Here is a 17208-nt window from a genome sequence, read left to right as displayed (position 1 = left end):
TTGAAGTCTCCCATGATCACTGTGACCTTGCCTTTCTGACATGCCTTCTCTATTTCCCGGTACATGTTGTGCCCCTGGTCCTGGCCACTGTTAGGCGGTCTGTACATAACTCCCACTGTGGTTTTTTTGCCTTTGTGGTTCTTCAATTCCACCCACACAGACTCCACATCATCTGACGCTATGTCATTCAGCACCATAGATTTAATTTTGTTCTTAACTAACAAGGCAACCCTGCCCCCTCTGCCCACCTCCCTGTCTTTTCGATAAGTTGAAAACCCTTGGATGTTTAACTGCCAGTCCTGACCCCCCTGTAACCACGTCTCTGTGATGCCTACCACATCATAATCATTCACGATGATCTGTGCCATTAGTTCGTCTGCTTTGTTATGAATGCTACGAGCATTCAGATAAAGTGCCTTAATGTTAACTTTCTTATCATTAGAGATATTGGAAGTCATATTGGTGGTCCCTGGAGGGTTTCTTATATTTAGGCATTTTTATTACCCCAGTATTTGGTCAGTTATACAAGGCTAACTTTGTGCATTTACTGGAAAGGATAAAGCAGAACCTCCAGCAATGAGGAGACCTTCCAATTTCCTGGCTGGGTAGAATAGCACTAATTAAAATGAATGTCCTGCCCCGTCTCCTATACCCTATGAGAATGCTTCCGGTGATGCTGCTGAGGCTGGCACTACGTAAATTATATGGCTAGTTGGATTCCTTTATCTGGAACAGGAGAATCGACGTTTCGGGCATAAGCCCTTCTTCAGGAATTCCTGAAGAAGGGCTTATGCCCGAAACATCGATTCGCCTGTTCCTTGGATGCTGCCTGATCTGCTGCGCTTTTCCAGCAACACATTTTCAGCTCTGATCTCCAGCATCTGCAGTCCTCACTTTTTCCTTTATCTGGAATCATAGACGGCCCCTCATTAAGTTGAAGAAGCTACAGCTTCCACAGGCAAGGGGAGGATTGGATTTCCCAGATTTTAGGAAATATCAGTTAAGTTCCCTATTAAGTTACATAGCTGATTGGGTCTTGTCTGACCTGCAATCAATTTGGCTGGACATCGAGGCTTCTCAAGTAAAATGTCCACGTATTAACCTTTTATTTTCAGACAAGAGGAAAATCATTACGGATCACTGTAAAAACCCTATAATACTAAACGCAATTAAAGCTTGGAATATAATGTGGCAAAATGAGGGCAACTCACATAAAACATCCCCCTATGCTCCAATAGTGGGAGCATGGGGATTCCAACCGGGGTTTACAGATGCCACTTTCAAACTCTGGAGATCCAGCGGTATCTCTTGTTTAGCGGATCTACTTAAAGATAGGGTCCTGATGTCTTTTGAACAGCTGCGTCAGAAATTCAGATTACCTAATGGAGACCTCTTTCGATACTTCCAAATTCGAGATTACATACAGAAGAAGACTACGTTATTAGATAGTCTTTATAAATCAGATAGAGAATGTAGAGTGCTATGGCCAATGGGGGTATCTTCCGTCAGTACTATTTATCATTTACTACATGATGAAGTATCGGGAGATATGGACAATCTGCTTAAAACATGGGATCAGGATTTGGGACTAGAAATCTCTATAGAAACGTGGAATGACATTTTGGAAAACGTCAGAAGAATCACCATCTGCAACGGACCTCAGGCTATCCAGCTGAAGATACTTCATAGGGGCCATATAGCACCGGATCGATTGGCAAAATTTAAGGCAGGAGCACCTCCAATGTGTCCCAAATGTAAAATAGAGGTGGGCACTCTTGTACATTGCCTATGGACCTGTCATAAGATCCTTAGATATTGGACTAAAGTAGCAAATGCTCTGACAGAAATTTTAGGAACAAAAATTAGAGTGGACCCTGTATCTCTCCTTTTGGGCTTCTCGAACTTACCCCCCTGGATATGCACAGGAAGAGATTATTTTCTATTCTCTCTTTCTGTGCAAGGAAAAATATTTTAGTAAACTGGGTGGCTGAGGGCCCCCCGGACTTTCAAATTGGCACAGATTAATTATGGAATGTATTCCCCTTGACTTCCTTACAAATATGGTGCACCAAAAGACCAAATTATTCCATAAAATATGGCAGCCCTTCTTGAATTATATAAATACAGATATTTCAGCCATCCTAACAAAGGCTTTTATTTAATTGAGATGGCGAACCTGGCTGGTCCGGGGCCCCTTGGGAGAGGAATCCCGCACGAATACGGGTTCTGTTACATTTGATGTTAACACATTCTGAGCATGTATCTCACTACCCAATTTCTGTGTTATCCGTCGTTTTTTTTTCTTATTTGAATAATGTAAGAGACTTAATTATACACTCTGGTTAGTTGTAGGTTAGATTAGTAGTTAATTGAGTTTTGTTTTTTTTCTCTCAGTATTTTTCTTTTGTTAAATTTTGGTTATTATTTATTTAAGATTTAATTGTATATCAATGTTTATACTTGGGTTTTTTTTATTTTTGTAAACTTGTAAAAATGTTAAATTTTCAATAAAAATATCTATATAAAAAAAACCAGTGTACCACGAGGAACTTTGTTGAACGCCTTACCGAAGTCCATATAGATCAAGTCCACTCGTCTCCCCTCATCAATCCTCTTTGTTACTTCTTCAAAAAACTCAATCAATTTCACGAGACAAAGCCATGTTAACTATCCCTCATCAGTCCTTGCCTTTCTAAACACATGTAAATCCTGTCCCTCAGGATTCTCTCCAACAACTTGCCCACCAGCAATGTCAGGCTCACTGGTCTATTGTGTCCTGGCTTTACCTTACGACCTTTCTTAAATGGTGGCACCACGTTAGCCAACCTTCAGTCTTCAGGTACGTTGTCTGTGGCTATTGATGATACAAATATCTCAGCAAAGGGCCCAGCAATCACTTCCCTAGCTTCCCACAGAGCTCTAGGGTACACCTGATTAGGTCCCAGGGATTTATCTAACTTTATGAGTTTTAAGGTGTCCAGCACCACCTCCTCTGTAATATGGACATTTCTTCATGATATCGCTATTTATTTCCCAACATTCTCTTTCTTCTATGTCCTTCTCCACAGTAAACAGTGATCAAACTACTCGTTTAGTATTCCCCCATGTCATGAGGTTCCGCACATAGGCAGCCTTGCTGATCTTTGAGGGGCCCTATTCTCTCCCCAGTTACCCTTCTGCTCTTAATATATTTGTAGAATCCCTCATCATAGATCAGGGATTGATCTGGGATCCTCCTAGTCTTTCAGGTCCAGTGGCACTTTTGGTGGTTCTTCACCAAGTCAGCATCCAAGGCAATCACCAAACTCTTATAACAAATGCAGAAAACATTAGAGAAACCCACCAGATCTGACAGCATCTGAGTACAGAGTTCTGGGGAAAACTTTGATTTGTCATCAGCGATGCTGCCAGACCTGCTGAGCTTTTCCAGTAACTTCTGTTTTTGCTTTTGAAACAGAGTTAATGTTTGATTCCAGTATGATTGTTCTTCTGAGCCGAAAGGTATTGGAAAATAGACTTTTTTTTCCCACTTTTGACAAGAGCAAGCGGGCAGATGTTGTGGAGGCCCAGAACCCTTAAGTGCACTGTCCTCTTATCTCTGAGTGATGAGACTCCTTACCTGCAATGCCTTCATTTAGTGTAGAAAGAGGGACAGCCAATTCCTCACTGAGGCCTGTAACCTCATTCAGATATTGTCCAGTTCTGCTTCGAATGCCAGACACAATGCTCAGGTAGGGTGGCTGAGTCCTACTGGTCTGCTCAGGCGGGAGCAGCATTTGGCTGTCACTGTTGCCGTAGAGGCCAAGACTCGAAAAACCACGGTGCAATTCACAGTCTTCGAAGTCCGCCGTGAGGTGATGCAAAGGCGACGCCTGTGCTGAAGACAGAAATGCTGCATCCGAGACCAGCGGTGAGCTGGGAGGAGACAAAGAAGACAGCGAAGACCTGGACGACAATGAGGTTACCGATTTGGGAGGCTCAACTGAGGATTTCACAGCAAGTCCCGAAGCGGAGGATTCAGCGGAGTCCCCAAACGCTGGCTCTTTGGGGGATTTGGTCACCTCATTTTCGTGGATGGTGGTGATGGGCCCTGAAGGACTGTAGCCGGTTTTTTCCTGTAGCATAAAGTCGAGTTTGTACTGGTAGTCCAGGTCAGGTGTTTGATCTGACTGGTTGTAATAAAGCTCGGCGGAACTGAGCGAGTTCAGGGATCCTCTGCTGGAAGTGTTGAGGGATCCTCGGCTTGATGTCAGTGACCCTAGACTACTCCCAGACGAGACTGACAGTGTGCTCGCTGAGAGACTGTAAATGAGAGAGATACATTAAATGAGAAACGCCTTCATGATAGTGCGTCGACAAAACTGTCACCATGGTAACTCAGTTTTAATAATGAGTTGCTTATTAATAGCACTGCCTCTGGGCTGCTTCAAGTATGTCAACACTGTTATCAGCTCAGGGGAAGAAGGAGTTAATGCTCCACGTATCATTTTGCATGTCTGTGAGGATACTACCATTAAAAATATTTCTTCATAACTTCCATCCCTTTAGATTATGACTTAAGGGTGGTTGTGTGGAAGTAAATAACTATAACCTTCTGAAAACGCTGATCAGTGTGAACTTGCCCCCAAAGGTACATCAGCAAGTTATTAATACATTGCCGATGAACATTTAACTGAATATTGTGGGACAGTTTCAAACCTCCAGCATCAGAATAAAGGTTTTGAGACTACAAATCATCATTTAAAATTCTTTCAATTCCCAGAATACTTTGGGAAGAATTAGCTTGATTACAGCAAAGAGACAGCACATCACAACATGGACCGGAAGTATTTCTATAATGTATTACAGGATATTAAAACAGTGAATCAAAGGAGGGGTCCAAGGCATGGATGGGATGGATAGGAATGTAATTTTTCTATTAATTGAGGGGTCAATATCCTGGAGATATAGATTTAAGGTAGCTAAAAAGGCTAGGTTAAGGATTTTATTTTCACTCAGAGGGTGGTGGGACTCACTGCCTAAAAAGATAGTTGAGTCAGAAACTATCGTAATGTTTGAACAGTCTTTAGAAATTCACTGGTTATGTCATAGTCTCCAGGAAAACGGAATGAACGTGGTCAGATTGTTGTCATAGAATCTCTACAGTGTGAAAACAGGCCCTTTGGCCCAACAAGTCCACACTAACCCTTTGAAGAGTATCCCACCCAAACCCATTCTTCTACATTTACCCCTGACTAATGCACCTAATCTAAACATCCCTGAACACTATGGGCAATTTAACATGGCCAATTCACCCAAACTGCACATCTTTCAATTGTGGGAGGAAACTGGAGATCCTGGAGGAAACCCATGCAAACATGGGGAGAATGTGTAAACTCCACACAGATAGTCACCCAAGGTTGGAATCGAACCCAAGTTCCCTGGCGGTGTGAAGCAGCTGTGCTAACCACTGAGCCACCATGCCATCCTGACTGAAATATAGCCTGGCCTCACAAAGGCTCAGTGTGACTGAGCACCAGCATGGGTGGCAGCAGTGGGATTCGAACCCACACCTCCAGAGAAATTGTGACCGCTAAGTGATGTGCTGAATGATCTCCTAGCATGCTACTAATGCCTGAGTCTCCTGACCAAGATTAACCATGGACCTCCAAGTGAATGTCAGATGAACTTTATCTGGGTCATCCTTTAATTGCTTTGTGCTCAGTGCAAGGTAACCCCAAACTATGTGGGGGAGGGGAAAGAGAAAGATTCCTGTGATTTTCTATTTCTGGCAACTTCAGGCCTATGATTTTGCTCAAAAATAGCAAGCTGAACAAGTAGTTTCCTTATTGTTTGAATTTAAATGATTACACGTGTTTAAAATTTCTTTAGCAGTTCTCATTTGAATTATTTCTCACTGTGACGATCCTGTTCCTTTGACGAGGCTAGATTGTCTTTGGGTTTTTTTCAGAGAGGTTGTAAACCACTCAGACTCCAAAACGTCTGAGTATTTGGATAGATTTTAGGGCCCATTTGTTTACAGCTAACAAATATTGCCTCAGGCAGAAGATTTTCATGTTTTAAAATAGCTTGTATAATGAAGGGGAATAGCCAGTCCTAGCAGTTGAGTTTTTGATTCAGTTCAGCAGCACTATGTGTGAAGAAAGGCCAGCCTGGTACTCCCCCTCCTTCTGCCCTTCTGAGTTCATAACCTGTAAGCTTTCTGTGTCATTTTCACTCTTTGTGCTAAGGGGTTTGTTTACTGGGACTGTTGCAAGCATTTTGGAACAGCATTATTAAGTCGGGATAGCCTTTCGGGTTCGGATAGGATAAGTTATTCAGGTATTCTAATTTCGATTTGTTGTGTTTCGGTCTGTAATTTTGTAATTAAATTCTATTTGTTTAAAACTTGGCATCTGATCAGCTAATTCACTCCGGGAATATCCACTATACACTTAGCTGAAACAAACAGCAAAGTTACGGTCTTGTTTTGAGGGGTCAGGCCTGGTACATAACACTCACCAAATAGGGAGGATTCTCCATTTTGAACTGCTAATAATATGGGGCTGTCACAGCTTTGCAAAACGTCCCCTTCCCCAGAAATCATTTGACTGTTTATCGACTTCGATTCTTAAACATGAAGGAACACGATATTTCGATGATGTTAACAATCTCAGGACTGGCTGCTTTATCTGATTCGACGCAGCCCACCTCTCTTCAGTTGCATACAGTGGACTCTGAGCATGGTGTTGTCAGTGCGAAACAGCAGAAAGTGTCCAATTTATGTTATATGCGCAGTCAAGAAAATGCCAAGGGAGAGAAGCAGCAACAGAAACACTTACTTATCAAATTCTTTCCTAAATCTGGGTATCACTGGGATGGGAATGGCTACCTGAATGTGACTACAGGAGTACAAGCTGATCAAAGACATCAGAAAACACAGAATCCCTGCAATGTGGAAACAGGCCATTTGGCCCAACAAGTCCACACCGACCCTCCAAGGAGTAACCCACACTGACCCATTCCCTTAACCTATTACTCTACATTTATCCCTTACTAATGCACTTAACCTACACACCTCTGAACACTATGGACAATTTAGCTTGGCCAGTTCACCTAACCCACACATCTTTTGACTGTGTGAGGAAACTGGAGGACCCAGAGGAAACCTCACAGACATGGGGAGAATGTACCAACTCCACACAGATTCCTGCCCGAGGCTGGAATTGAACCCGGGCTCCTGATGCTGTGAGGCAGCAGTGCTAACCACTTAGCCAGCATGCCTGAGCCACAAATTGTTGGAGGTGATTATAAAAGATAGGATTTATGGACCTTGAGAGAGGCAAAAACTCAATTTTTTAGAAGTATCCTCTGGAGCCAATTATCAATTACAGCTCCGAGTTCCCCCAAGGAGCATTTATTATCTTTTATTCGATATATTTGACACCAGGTGTCTCAAAGGGTTATTCACTGATTGCTGAGAAATACAAACCAGGAACTGCAGCTGTTCGAGAGGGCAGCTCGCCATCACCTTCTCAAAGACTGCTGCCCACTCAACCTGGGCTGCGTGAGCTGACCTCGGTCAGGGCTTTGGCACAGGATAGGGAAGTAAACCAGGATTTCTCTGGGTAGTCTGATCACTGTCCTGCACTTCAGAATGTTGAGCAAAGGCAGAACTGGACTGCATTCTCTGCTAAGAATCACCTGAAGCTTGTACCTATCACTAACAGATAGGGGTCACAGTGAGGAGGGAGAGCTGAACACTGTGGGAAAAGGGAGAGGGGAAGGATGAAAGTGACAAGTAGTGGCAGTAAACACATGAAGAACAGTATTATAGATGGAAATTTCATGCAAAAAAACTGGTTTGAAATTGCATGCCTTGTCTTGTGAGTCTAACCTAACTAAAAACCTGACCTTTCAAACACAAGAACAAGATGGATTTGACATGAAGTAAATAATGACAATTAGTTTTGATCTTATCGGAGAGTTTGGAAAGCCTTGTAGCAGCAAACAGGAACTTTCTTTGTTGCAGTCATCTATTACTTTAGTCTTTGAAAGGAGAACAAATCACAATGAAAGACAAATTCATGACAACTTGGTAAAGTGCAAACATCAGACTGATTGAACCTCAGCTGACTGAATTCAGAGTTTTTGTTCCATGTACCTAGATCTACGTCTCACAGATATTTATGTTACTGTGGCTGTGTTGGTAGCTCTCTTTTTGCTGAGTCTGAAGGCTGTGAGTACAAGTCCCTCACTGGAAATTTGAATGCATAATCAAATTGGACATTTTTGTGCAATACTGAAGGGGTGCTGCACTATTGGAGGTTACAATGAAGCCCCATCTGCCCCCTCCGTTGGATATGAAAGATCTCGCTTTGAAGTAAAGCAGCAGAATTCTCCTAGATGCCCTGGTCAATATTTAGCCCTGAGCCAACCTCGCTGAAACAGATGATCTGCTCATGGCCTGCTCATGGGACTTTGTTACGTGCAAATTGGCAGCCACATTTCCTACATTACAACAACAACTACATCCGCACCATTGGAAGCGATTAGGACATTCTGTGGTCAGAATTAGGCTAAATAAATGAAGGTTCTTTTTCTCTTTACAAGCTGTTTACTCCTCAGTTAGTAAAGAATAAAGAATAAAACAGATTCAAATACTGGTTGGCTGCTGCAGTACATTTTCTGAGTTTATGCAAAACAATTCTATTTACATGCTGAGAGGGCAATGAATTGGAGGATTGATGAAGGTAATGGATTTTGAAAGCTACATGTAGTGCAGGGTACATTTCCCATATGACTCAGACCAACGAAATAAATTTAAAAGTGAGAAATCTCCAGATAATCATTCCTTCAAATTTATTCAGTATAAATTTATAAGTAGTTAAATGTAAATGGTTGAATTTTCCATGAATTTCACAAGAACACATACCTTTTAAGTTGTGAATGTAGATACATAATTAGTTGTGTCGTATCTTCAAGATGCTGCACAAGCCTTTTCCTCTTCTCATGTAATTTTAGTCTAAAAATAAAAGCAATAATAGATTAGCTTCAATCAATTGCTACATCTATGAAGCACAGTGTATAAACTTAATGCAAAGGCATCAGCATAAACAATATTTATAAAAATCTGTTCCAATCCATATGCCATCATATCTGTGCCAGAGTATATTTCCCTTGTTCTCTTGTACTTAAAATGTATTGAATATGAATATCATAGAGTCATAGAAATCACACAGCTTTGAAGATGCCTATTTGGCCCATTACATTTTCTACAGTTATTCTGAACACAACCTAGTTGCTTCTCATATCTCCAACAATGACATTTCCTTCAAATTTATCCATTTTGAATGCTACATTGAATCTGTATGCAGCATTCTATCAGGCAGTGTATTTCAAGTCCTAATCATTCTTGTATGAAGTCAGAAGTCACATAACATCAGGTTATAGTGCAACAGGTTTATTTGAAATCACAAGCTTTCGGAGTGCTGCTCGTTCATCAGGTGAAGTGCAGGGAAGCGCAATGTGCCTGTGAGCTTCCCTCCACTTCTCCTGGCAAAGGAGTAGCACTCCAAAAGCTTGTGTTTCAAATAAACCTGTTGGACTATAACCTGGTGTTGTGTGACTTCTGACTTTTTCCACCCCGGTCCAACACCAGCACCTCTACATCATTCTTGTACAATAAAGCTTTTCTTCATGTCACCTTTGGTTATTTTATGAATCTCCTCAACACTTCTGTTTATCAACCCTTCAGCCACTGATAATAGTTTCTAGTTTTCTTCATGATTTTAAACAACTCTAACAAGTTTCCTCTCAACTTTCTCTGTTCTGTGCAGCACAAGCCTATCTTCTTCAGTCTATTCACATATCTGTAATTCTTTATTGCTGGAGATATATGTTTAAATTTCTTCTGCACTCTCATTAAGGTCTTCATACTCTTCTTAAAAGTGTAGTACCCAAGATTTAGACAGTAGACTCCAGCTGGAGTCAAACTGCTGTCTGATATAGGTTTGGCATAATTTTCTGTTCTTTTTCCCTGGCCTCTCTTCAGAAAGCTCAGCATCCAATTTGCTTCATGAACTTTTGTGTTAACCTGGTTTGCCTTCAAAGATCCATCTGCAACACTTCTCTCTTCATATACCTTTGTCCCTCCCATCAATATTTCACAAGAACTTGAAAGGATGCAGAAACAATTTACAAGGATGTTGCCAGGGTTGGAGGGTTTGAGCCAGAGGGTGGGGTTGAATAGGCTAGGGCTATTTTCCCTGGAGGCTAAAGGGTGACCTTATAAAGGTTTATAAAATCATGAAGGGGCATGATAGGGTGAATAGCAAAGGTCTTTTCCCCAGGGTACAGGAGTCCAAAACTAGAGGTCATAGGTTTAAGGTGAGAGGACATGAGTCAAATGCTGGCAAGTGGGATTAGATCAATTTAAGATATCTAGTTGGTATGGAAGCATTGGACCAAAGGTTCTGCTTCCATCCTGTACATCTGTCTGACTCGAAGAAGCCACTCGGATGCCTTTATGTTGCCCTATAGGATCCCTAGGCTCTCAGACCTCTCAGCCAGCGCTTCACTGGGTGTGTTTGGTGCAGAATGCAGCTCCTCTTCCAACCGCTTCCTCTCTGCTTCCAGCCGCATTAAGTCATCCCGGGAGCATTTCCGCAGGGTCACAAACTGCAGTTCCTTCAGCAGTTCTTCCTTCTCGTTAATCAGCATCAGCTTGTCTCGCTCAACATCAAGCATCCCTGGCCAGACATCAGAGTCCAGCTTTGACAATTCAATCTTTATGTTTGCTATTCTGAAATAAAGGAAATGTAATAAAAACATTGTGTTATTACAGCTTGTCTGTCTTACGTTACCCGAAAAACTCATATTAGTTGTACTTTTGCACATAGCTGAAAAATGTGTTGCTGGAAAAGCGCAGCAGGTCAGGCAACATCAAAGGAGCAGGAGAATCAACGTTTCGGGCATAAGCCCTTCTTCAGGATTCCTGAAGAAGGGCTTATGTCCAAAACGTCGATTCTCCTGCTCCTTTGATGCTGCCTGACCTGCTGCGCTTTTCCAGCAACACATTTTTCAGCTCTGATCTCCATAATCTGCAGTCCTTACTTTCTCCTTTTGCACATATCCAAGAAGTGCAGATAGATAGGCACCTACAAATAAGAAGCACAAGTATGCCATTCTGCCCCTCTTGCCCATGCCATCATTCAATAAGATCTGATTTTACCTCAAACTCCATATTCACCAGTCTCTAATAACTACTGACTCCCTTGTCAATAAAAAAATCTTTCTACCTCTTCCTTAAAACGTTTCAATATCCCTGCTTCCACTGCTCTCCGAAGAGATTTTCAAAGACTCACAACCCTTTTAGAGACAAAAACGTCCTCCCCAACTGTGAGGAATGGGTCACCCCACGGAAAGGTTGTGAAAGTATAACTAAGTGAGAAAACCCCAAAGGACAGAAACAGAAAAGATAATTAGCTGGCTAATACAGGCTGAGAGAATAATATCGTCTTATACCATGGGCAGCAATACAAGAAAACAGAGCATTTATGAAAAACTTTGGAGTGTTTGCAGAATTTATTCTCTAGTTTCTAAAATCTGTCAGGGAATAACTACATTCACAGAATCACCAATCTGTGGGTTGGTAAACAATTCAGGTTTTTTTCCCCATTCACAGTTAATGGGAAGGAAGGTTCTGCAGCCTATGACAAAACAGAAATTCTCAGCAATGTGAGAATGGGACTCCTGGAGATTGGTGCAAGTCGTCAAATTGATGAGTACAACACTGTCACCAGTCTGCATAATTAACAGAGATCTTATTTGTTTGGAATCTGTGTCCTGTCCCCTGCAATCACAGTTAGCTAGGTCAGGGTCGGAAAGCACTGGCTAAATCTCTCGCTCCATTTTAAGCATCAAGTGTAGGGAAGTGGAGAGACGGACTCTTGAAAAGATCTTATTGATAACCACCAATGGAAAGTGGATAAAAAATTTCCGTTCCACCCTGACCCTCCTGATGAAAAAAAATGCAACAAAAGATGCACAAAACTGTAAAATTCACTGTCGAGGGAATATCTACCTTCTCTTTGCTTCTTCATACTGAAGACTTAGCCGGACCTTCTCAGCCAGATTGGCTCGGCTCCTTGGACCAATCTAGAAAAAAATATTTAAATAAAATTTGGTGACATACTCTTAAAATTCTTTCTCTCTTTAATGTCACAAGTTTTTTGAGAGAATACTCAAAGCAATTGTGCAATAGAAGACATGAAACAGCCCATAGTCGTGTTTCAAAACTTCGAGTACAGCATTGTTGTTGCAATCAAATTCCAGATGAAATCAATAAATACCTGGTATGGTAGCTGGTTTCAAAGATGTGCCAATTTTTACATGGCATGGCTGAACAAACACTATACTTGCATAAGAAGGATAGCAAATATCTTGGCAGCAACACTGGATGCAGGAGGATAATGAGACTAACACAGAAGAAAGCCTACCTTTATGTACTGGGACACTGGCTCAGTTATATTCATAACTTTCAGGATCTCAATCCCTCATCCTTCATATTCATTCACTTGTACCCACCCCATGATCCCTCCATTCTCTTTTTCATTTGCAACTATACAAAGAGAAAACTTTTCAACTGATAAGCAGGTATCCGTTTTTATTTCCAGATTGCATTATTATGAATGCTTAACTGAGCTCCAAGGCTGGAAATTAACTCAACCTTGTAGGAAACACTGACACAGCTTATAAGGGAATACTAGCTTTCTTTGATCAACATCCTTATTACCTTATTAACATAATCATTCTATGAAGAGATTTTTTTCAATGCCAATTTTTTTTAATGCAAATATCGGGGTGGAAAATGAATTCAAGCTTTTGGAAGTTGTTACGAAGAACACCATATTTGATGATAGCTTTGTGAGAAGGTTAAAGGGCTAATGCAATGCAAAGGGAATGTTAACATAGAACATAGAGCAATACAGCACAGAACAGGCCCTTCGGCCCTCAATGTTGCGCTGATCTGTGAACTATTCTCAGCTCGTCCACCTATGTTATCCCATCATCATCCATGTGCTTATCCAAAAAATGGATGTTTTTCTTCCCCCTCAGGAATAGAGGTCTGCCAAAGTTCATGACTCCTGTGCATCAGTGTGATCCATAGTTCTTAACAAAATGGCTCCAACACCATCCGAGGTGTGTGTGTGTGTGTTTGGTGTGTGTGCGCATGCGCATGTGTGTTTTAGAAATGTCCTCTCTTGCAATGGACCTAGCAAGGGCTGGAATGCAGCTTGTGGGTTCATTCAATGTCTGAACTTATTCTTCTCCAGCACAAAACTACCAGATACAAGAAACAGGATGGTAACTTTGAAATTGGATCAAATGCATCATTTCTAAAGACCTCCCAGCTTGACTTGACACCACAAGAGTCCAAGTTTATGATCAGTTTGAAGTGTTAATGTCAGGATTTGACAAACCATGTGAATATTGCTGGTTAATTGCCCAATAGCAGTAAGTCATTCAACTTCAGTCTACTGACTAAATGTGGTATAGATTCCCCATTTTCCCACCACTGGTGTGAAGTAGAAGAAGCAAATGCTAACATACAGGTTATCAATGGCTTATTAACCCAGTGACGGTATAGAACAAATACATGGCCCCCAACAAGTCAACAGAAATACTGTTTATAATTATTAATTCAAAGCTAACTAGCTCATAACTATTTCTATCCATTTATTATTTGTACACTAGGTCACATAATACAATATTTTCAATTAAGTAGTGTCGCAAAGTAATTGCATTTTCACCCTTGGGTTATGAAGCCTCTTCACGTTTGGTCAAACAGTTGCAATGAAAACATGATAAAGTCAACTGGGGTCGATCTGATCTGAAGTTGGCAAACATCACATGAACTGAGAGTCCTTCCAGGGACTGGCCTTAAAGCGATTAAAATTTCTACTCAATTAGCATTCCAGTGAACAAAATATCAGATCATGCCTCAAATCTATGCCCTAAGCTGTTTACTTTGAAGCTTGACCTGCATATGACTCGGATTTATCATCATATGCTTACAATGCCATCAGCAAATGCTCCAGTGATCAGATAGCAAGTTCTAATTGTAATAAGGGTGCAAACTTGGCTCGAGGGAACACGTTGCTCAGACTGCTTTCTGAAGAAATTAATTTCATACATAATCGGATAACAAGTGAGGGTAAACTACCTCCTATCTACAACAAATATATAGTGTGTCAAATGGATTGGAATGTCAGCAGAGTGTGCCTGTCAGAAAAAATATATGCAACTCCAAAGTCCTCATGTGGCTAATGCCAGCACAGGATTCCAAAGAGACCAGCAGCCCTTGAGTGACTTATGCGTCATGTACAGCCATGTCCTCGGAGTGGGCAGGCTCTTCGCTTGCAATGTATCAAAGCTTCATTCTGTTCTCATACAAAGTTGTGAATTTGCCATATTTTCCAGACAGAAAGAGTATCAGGAGCAAACTCAGTGGGGTTGATTTCACTTCTCCCAGCTTATGGATGTGAGGTCAATTATTCCCAGGTTTCTGTGATTAACTACATCTGCTCAGGCTACAAATTTAGAACATTATCATTTTCTGAAACAACACTCTTTCTGGAACAGAGCCTGCTAAAGTTAACTGAAACAACTATCAGGAAGCATCCGCTAAGACACTGGGTTTGAGTTATGGAAAGAGACTGAATAGGCTGGGGGCTATTTTCCCTGGCATGTCGAAGGCTGAGGGGTGACATTTTGGAGGTTTATGAAATCATGAGGGGTATGGATAAGGTAAATAACCAAGGTACAGGATCCAAAACTAGAGGACATAGGTTTAGGGTGAGAGGGGAAAGATTTAAAAAGGGACCTAAGGGGCAGTGTTTTCACACAGACGGTGCTGTGAATATGTAATGAGCTGCCAGAGGAAGTGGTGGAGGCTGGTACAATTACAGCATTTAAAAGGCATCTGGATTGGTATATGAAGGGTCAAGAAGAATATGGGTCAAATGCTGGCAAATGGGTTTAGGTCAGATGGGATGGTTGTTCGGCATGGATGAGTTGGACGGAAGGGTCTGTTTCCGTGCTGTATGACTCTGTGTTCAACTTAGTCGGTAGATCCAATTGTGGCACGTGTGTGTAAAAACAATGGAGGTGCAGGAGGAGAGATTGACAGATCAAGGCCTGCAAATCATAACTAATGAAGAGTTACAGCTAGGCGGAGACATTTTGGGACTTTTCCAATAACAATTTGCATTTATGATTAGATTAGATTAGAATAGATTAGACTAGATTCCCTACAGTGTGGAAACAGGCCCTTCGGCCCAACAAGCCCACATCGACCCTCCGAAGAATAACCCACCCAGACCCATTTCCCTCTGACTAATGCACCTAACACTATGGGCAATTTAGCATGGCCAATTCACCTGGCCTGCACATCTTTGGACTGTGGGAGGAAACCGGAGCACCTGGAGGAAACCCACATAGACACAGGGAGAATGTGCAAACTCCACACAGACAGTCACCCGAGGCTGGAATCAAACCTGGGATCCTGGTGCTGTGAGCAGGAGAATTAAATGTGATTCGTAAGCTTATAGAAAGCTGTGTTGAGTTTTACAGACTGAACGGCCTGTTCCTGGGCTGTAACATGGGAACATTTGAAGGGAGTAGGCCATTCAGCCCATTGAGCCTGTTCTGCCATTCAAACCAATCATGGCCAGTCATTCACAGCAACTCCTTTTTCCCATACCAACTGCATATCTCTTCACCTCACAGGTATGTAGAAATCTGTCAGTCCCACCTTAATCAGACTTATTGATTGAGCTTTCTTCACTCTCTAGGGTCAAGAATTTAACATTCTATGATTCAGTCACAGTATGCCAAATGAAGGCAGCGTGAATTGCTTCAACATTACAATGTTGTGAATACTGAGATATAGACCATTAAACTAGACGGGATTGAGGTTCACAAGGAGGAGGTGTTAGCAATTCTGGAAAGTGTGAAAATAGATAAGTCCCCTGGGCCGGATGGGATTTATCCTCGGATTCTCTGGGAAGCCAGGGTGGAGATTGCAGAATCTTTGGCTTTGATCTTTATTTCATCACTGTCCACAGGAATATTGCCAGAAGACTGGAGGATAGCAAATAATATCCCCTTGTTCAAGAAGGGGAGTAGAGACAATCTTGGTTATTATAGACCAGTGAGCCTTACTTTGGTTGTGGGTAAAGTGTTGGAAAAGGTTATGAGATAGGATTTATAAGCACCTTGAGATCAAGTTGATTAGGGATAGTCAGTACGGTTTTGTGAAGGGTCAGTTATACCTCACAAATCTTATTGAGTTCCTTGAGATGGTTATCAAACAGGTGGAGGAGGATAAAGCAGTTGATGTGGTGTATATGGATTTCAGTAAGACAATTTGATAAAGTTCCCCGTGATCGGCTATTGCACAAAATACTGAGGCATAGGATTGGGGGTGATTAAGGTGTTTGGATCAGAAATTGGCTAGCTGGAAGAAGACAGAGAGTGGTGGTTGATGGCGAAATGTTCATCCTGGAGTTCAGTTACTAGTGGTGTACCGCAAGATCTGTTTTGTGGCCACTGCTGTTTGTCATTTTTATAAATGACCTAGATGAGGGTGTAGGAGGATGGGTTAGTAAATTTGGGGATGACAATAAGGTGGGTGGAGTTGTGGATAGTGCTGAAAGATGTTGCAGGTTACAGAGGGACATAGATAAGCTGCAGAGCTGGGCTGAGAGACAGCAAATGGAGTTTAATGTGGAAAAGTGTGAGGTGATTCATTTTGGAAGGACCAACAAGAAATAAAGAGTACTGGGCTAATGGCAAGATTCTTGGTAGCGTAGATGAGCACAGAGATCTTGGTATCCATGTATATATATCCCTTGGAGCCTGCTCTGCCTTTCAATAAGAATATGGCTGATCTGATTATGGCCTGCACTCTACAATCTTGGCCATCCTTGACACAGTTTGACTTCCTTGCTCATCAAGAATCTGTGTAGCAGTAAAATGAGCAATTAAGAGATAAAAGGAACATGAATAAACCTACTTATAAGTCGATTAGGCACCATTGCAATCCAGAGAAAGTTTCAGGTGTCAAATTAATTTGGTTGAATTAATCAATATCCCTAACTTGAACTGATTACATTATGTAATATAAAGCGAACAAATGATCAAGGCTGAGAATTAGTACATTAT

At 41.6% G+C, this 17208-nt stretch overlaps 1 protein-coding gene across 2 annotated transcripts in view; it reads right to left on the bottom strand.

The window, feature by feature from the left end:
• The window catches only part of LOC122557495 (protein WWC2-like), a 238200-nt gene that overhangs the window by 58153 nt on the left and 162839 nt on the right, over positions 1–17208 (bottom strand). For both annotated transcript variants that reach the window (XM_043705250.1, XM_043705245.1), the window contains exons 8-11: positions 12065–12138; positions 10541–10783; positions 8915–9004; positions 3620–4302 (exon numbers count right to left, since the gene is read on the bottom strand). In XM_043705250.1, the coding sequence (XP_043561185.1) occupies positions 3620–4302; positions 8915–9004; positions 10541–10783; positions 12065–12138 (1090 nt within the window). The remainder of the gene's footprint in view (positions 1–3619; positions 4303–8914; positions 9005–10540; positions 10784–12064; positions 12139–17208) is intronic.

The sequence above is a fragment of the Chiloscyllium plagiosum genome, chromosome 2, assembly GCF_004010195.1.
Source record: "Chiloscyllium plagiosum isolate BGI_BamShark_2017 chromosome 2, ASM401019v2, whole genome shotgun sequence".
Taxonomy (NCBI): Eukaryota; Metazoa; Chordata; class Chondrichthyes; order Orectolobiformes; family Hemiscylliidae; genus Chiloscyllium; species Chiloscyllium plagiosum.
Note: the sequence above shows the minus strand (reverse complement) of the source record. Positions and strands in the feature narration are given on the sequence as shown.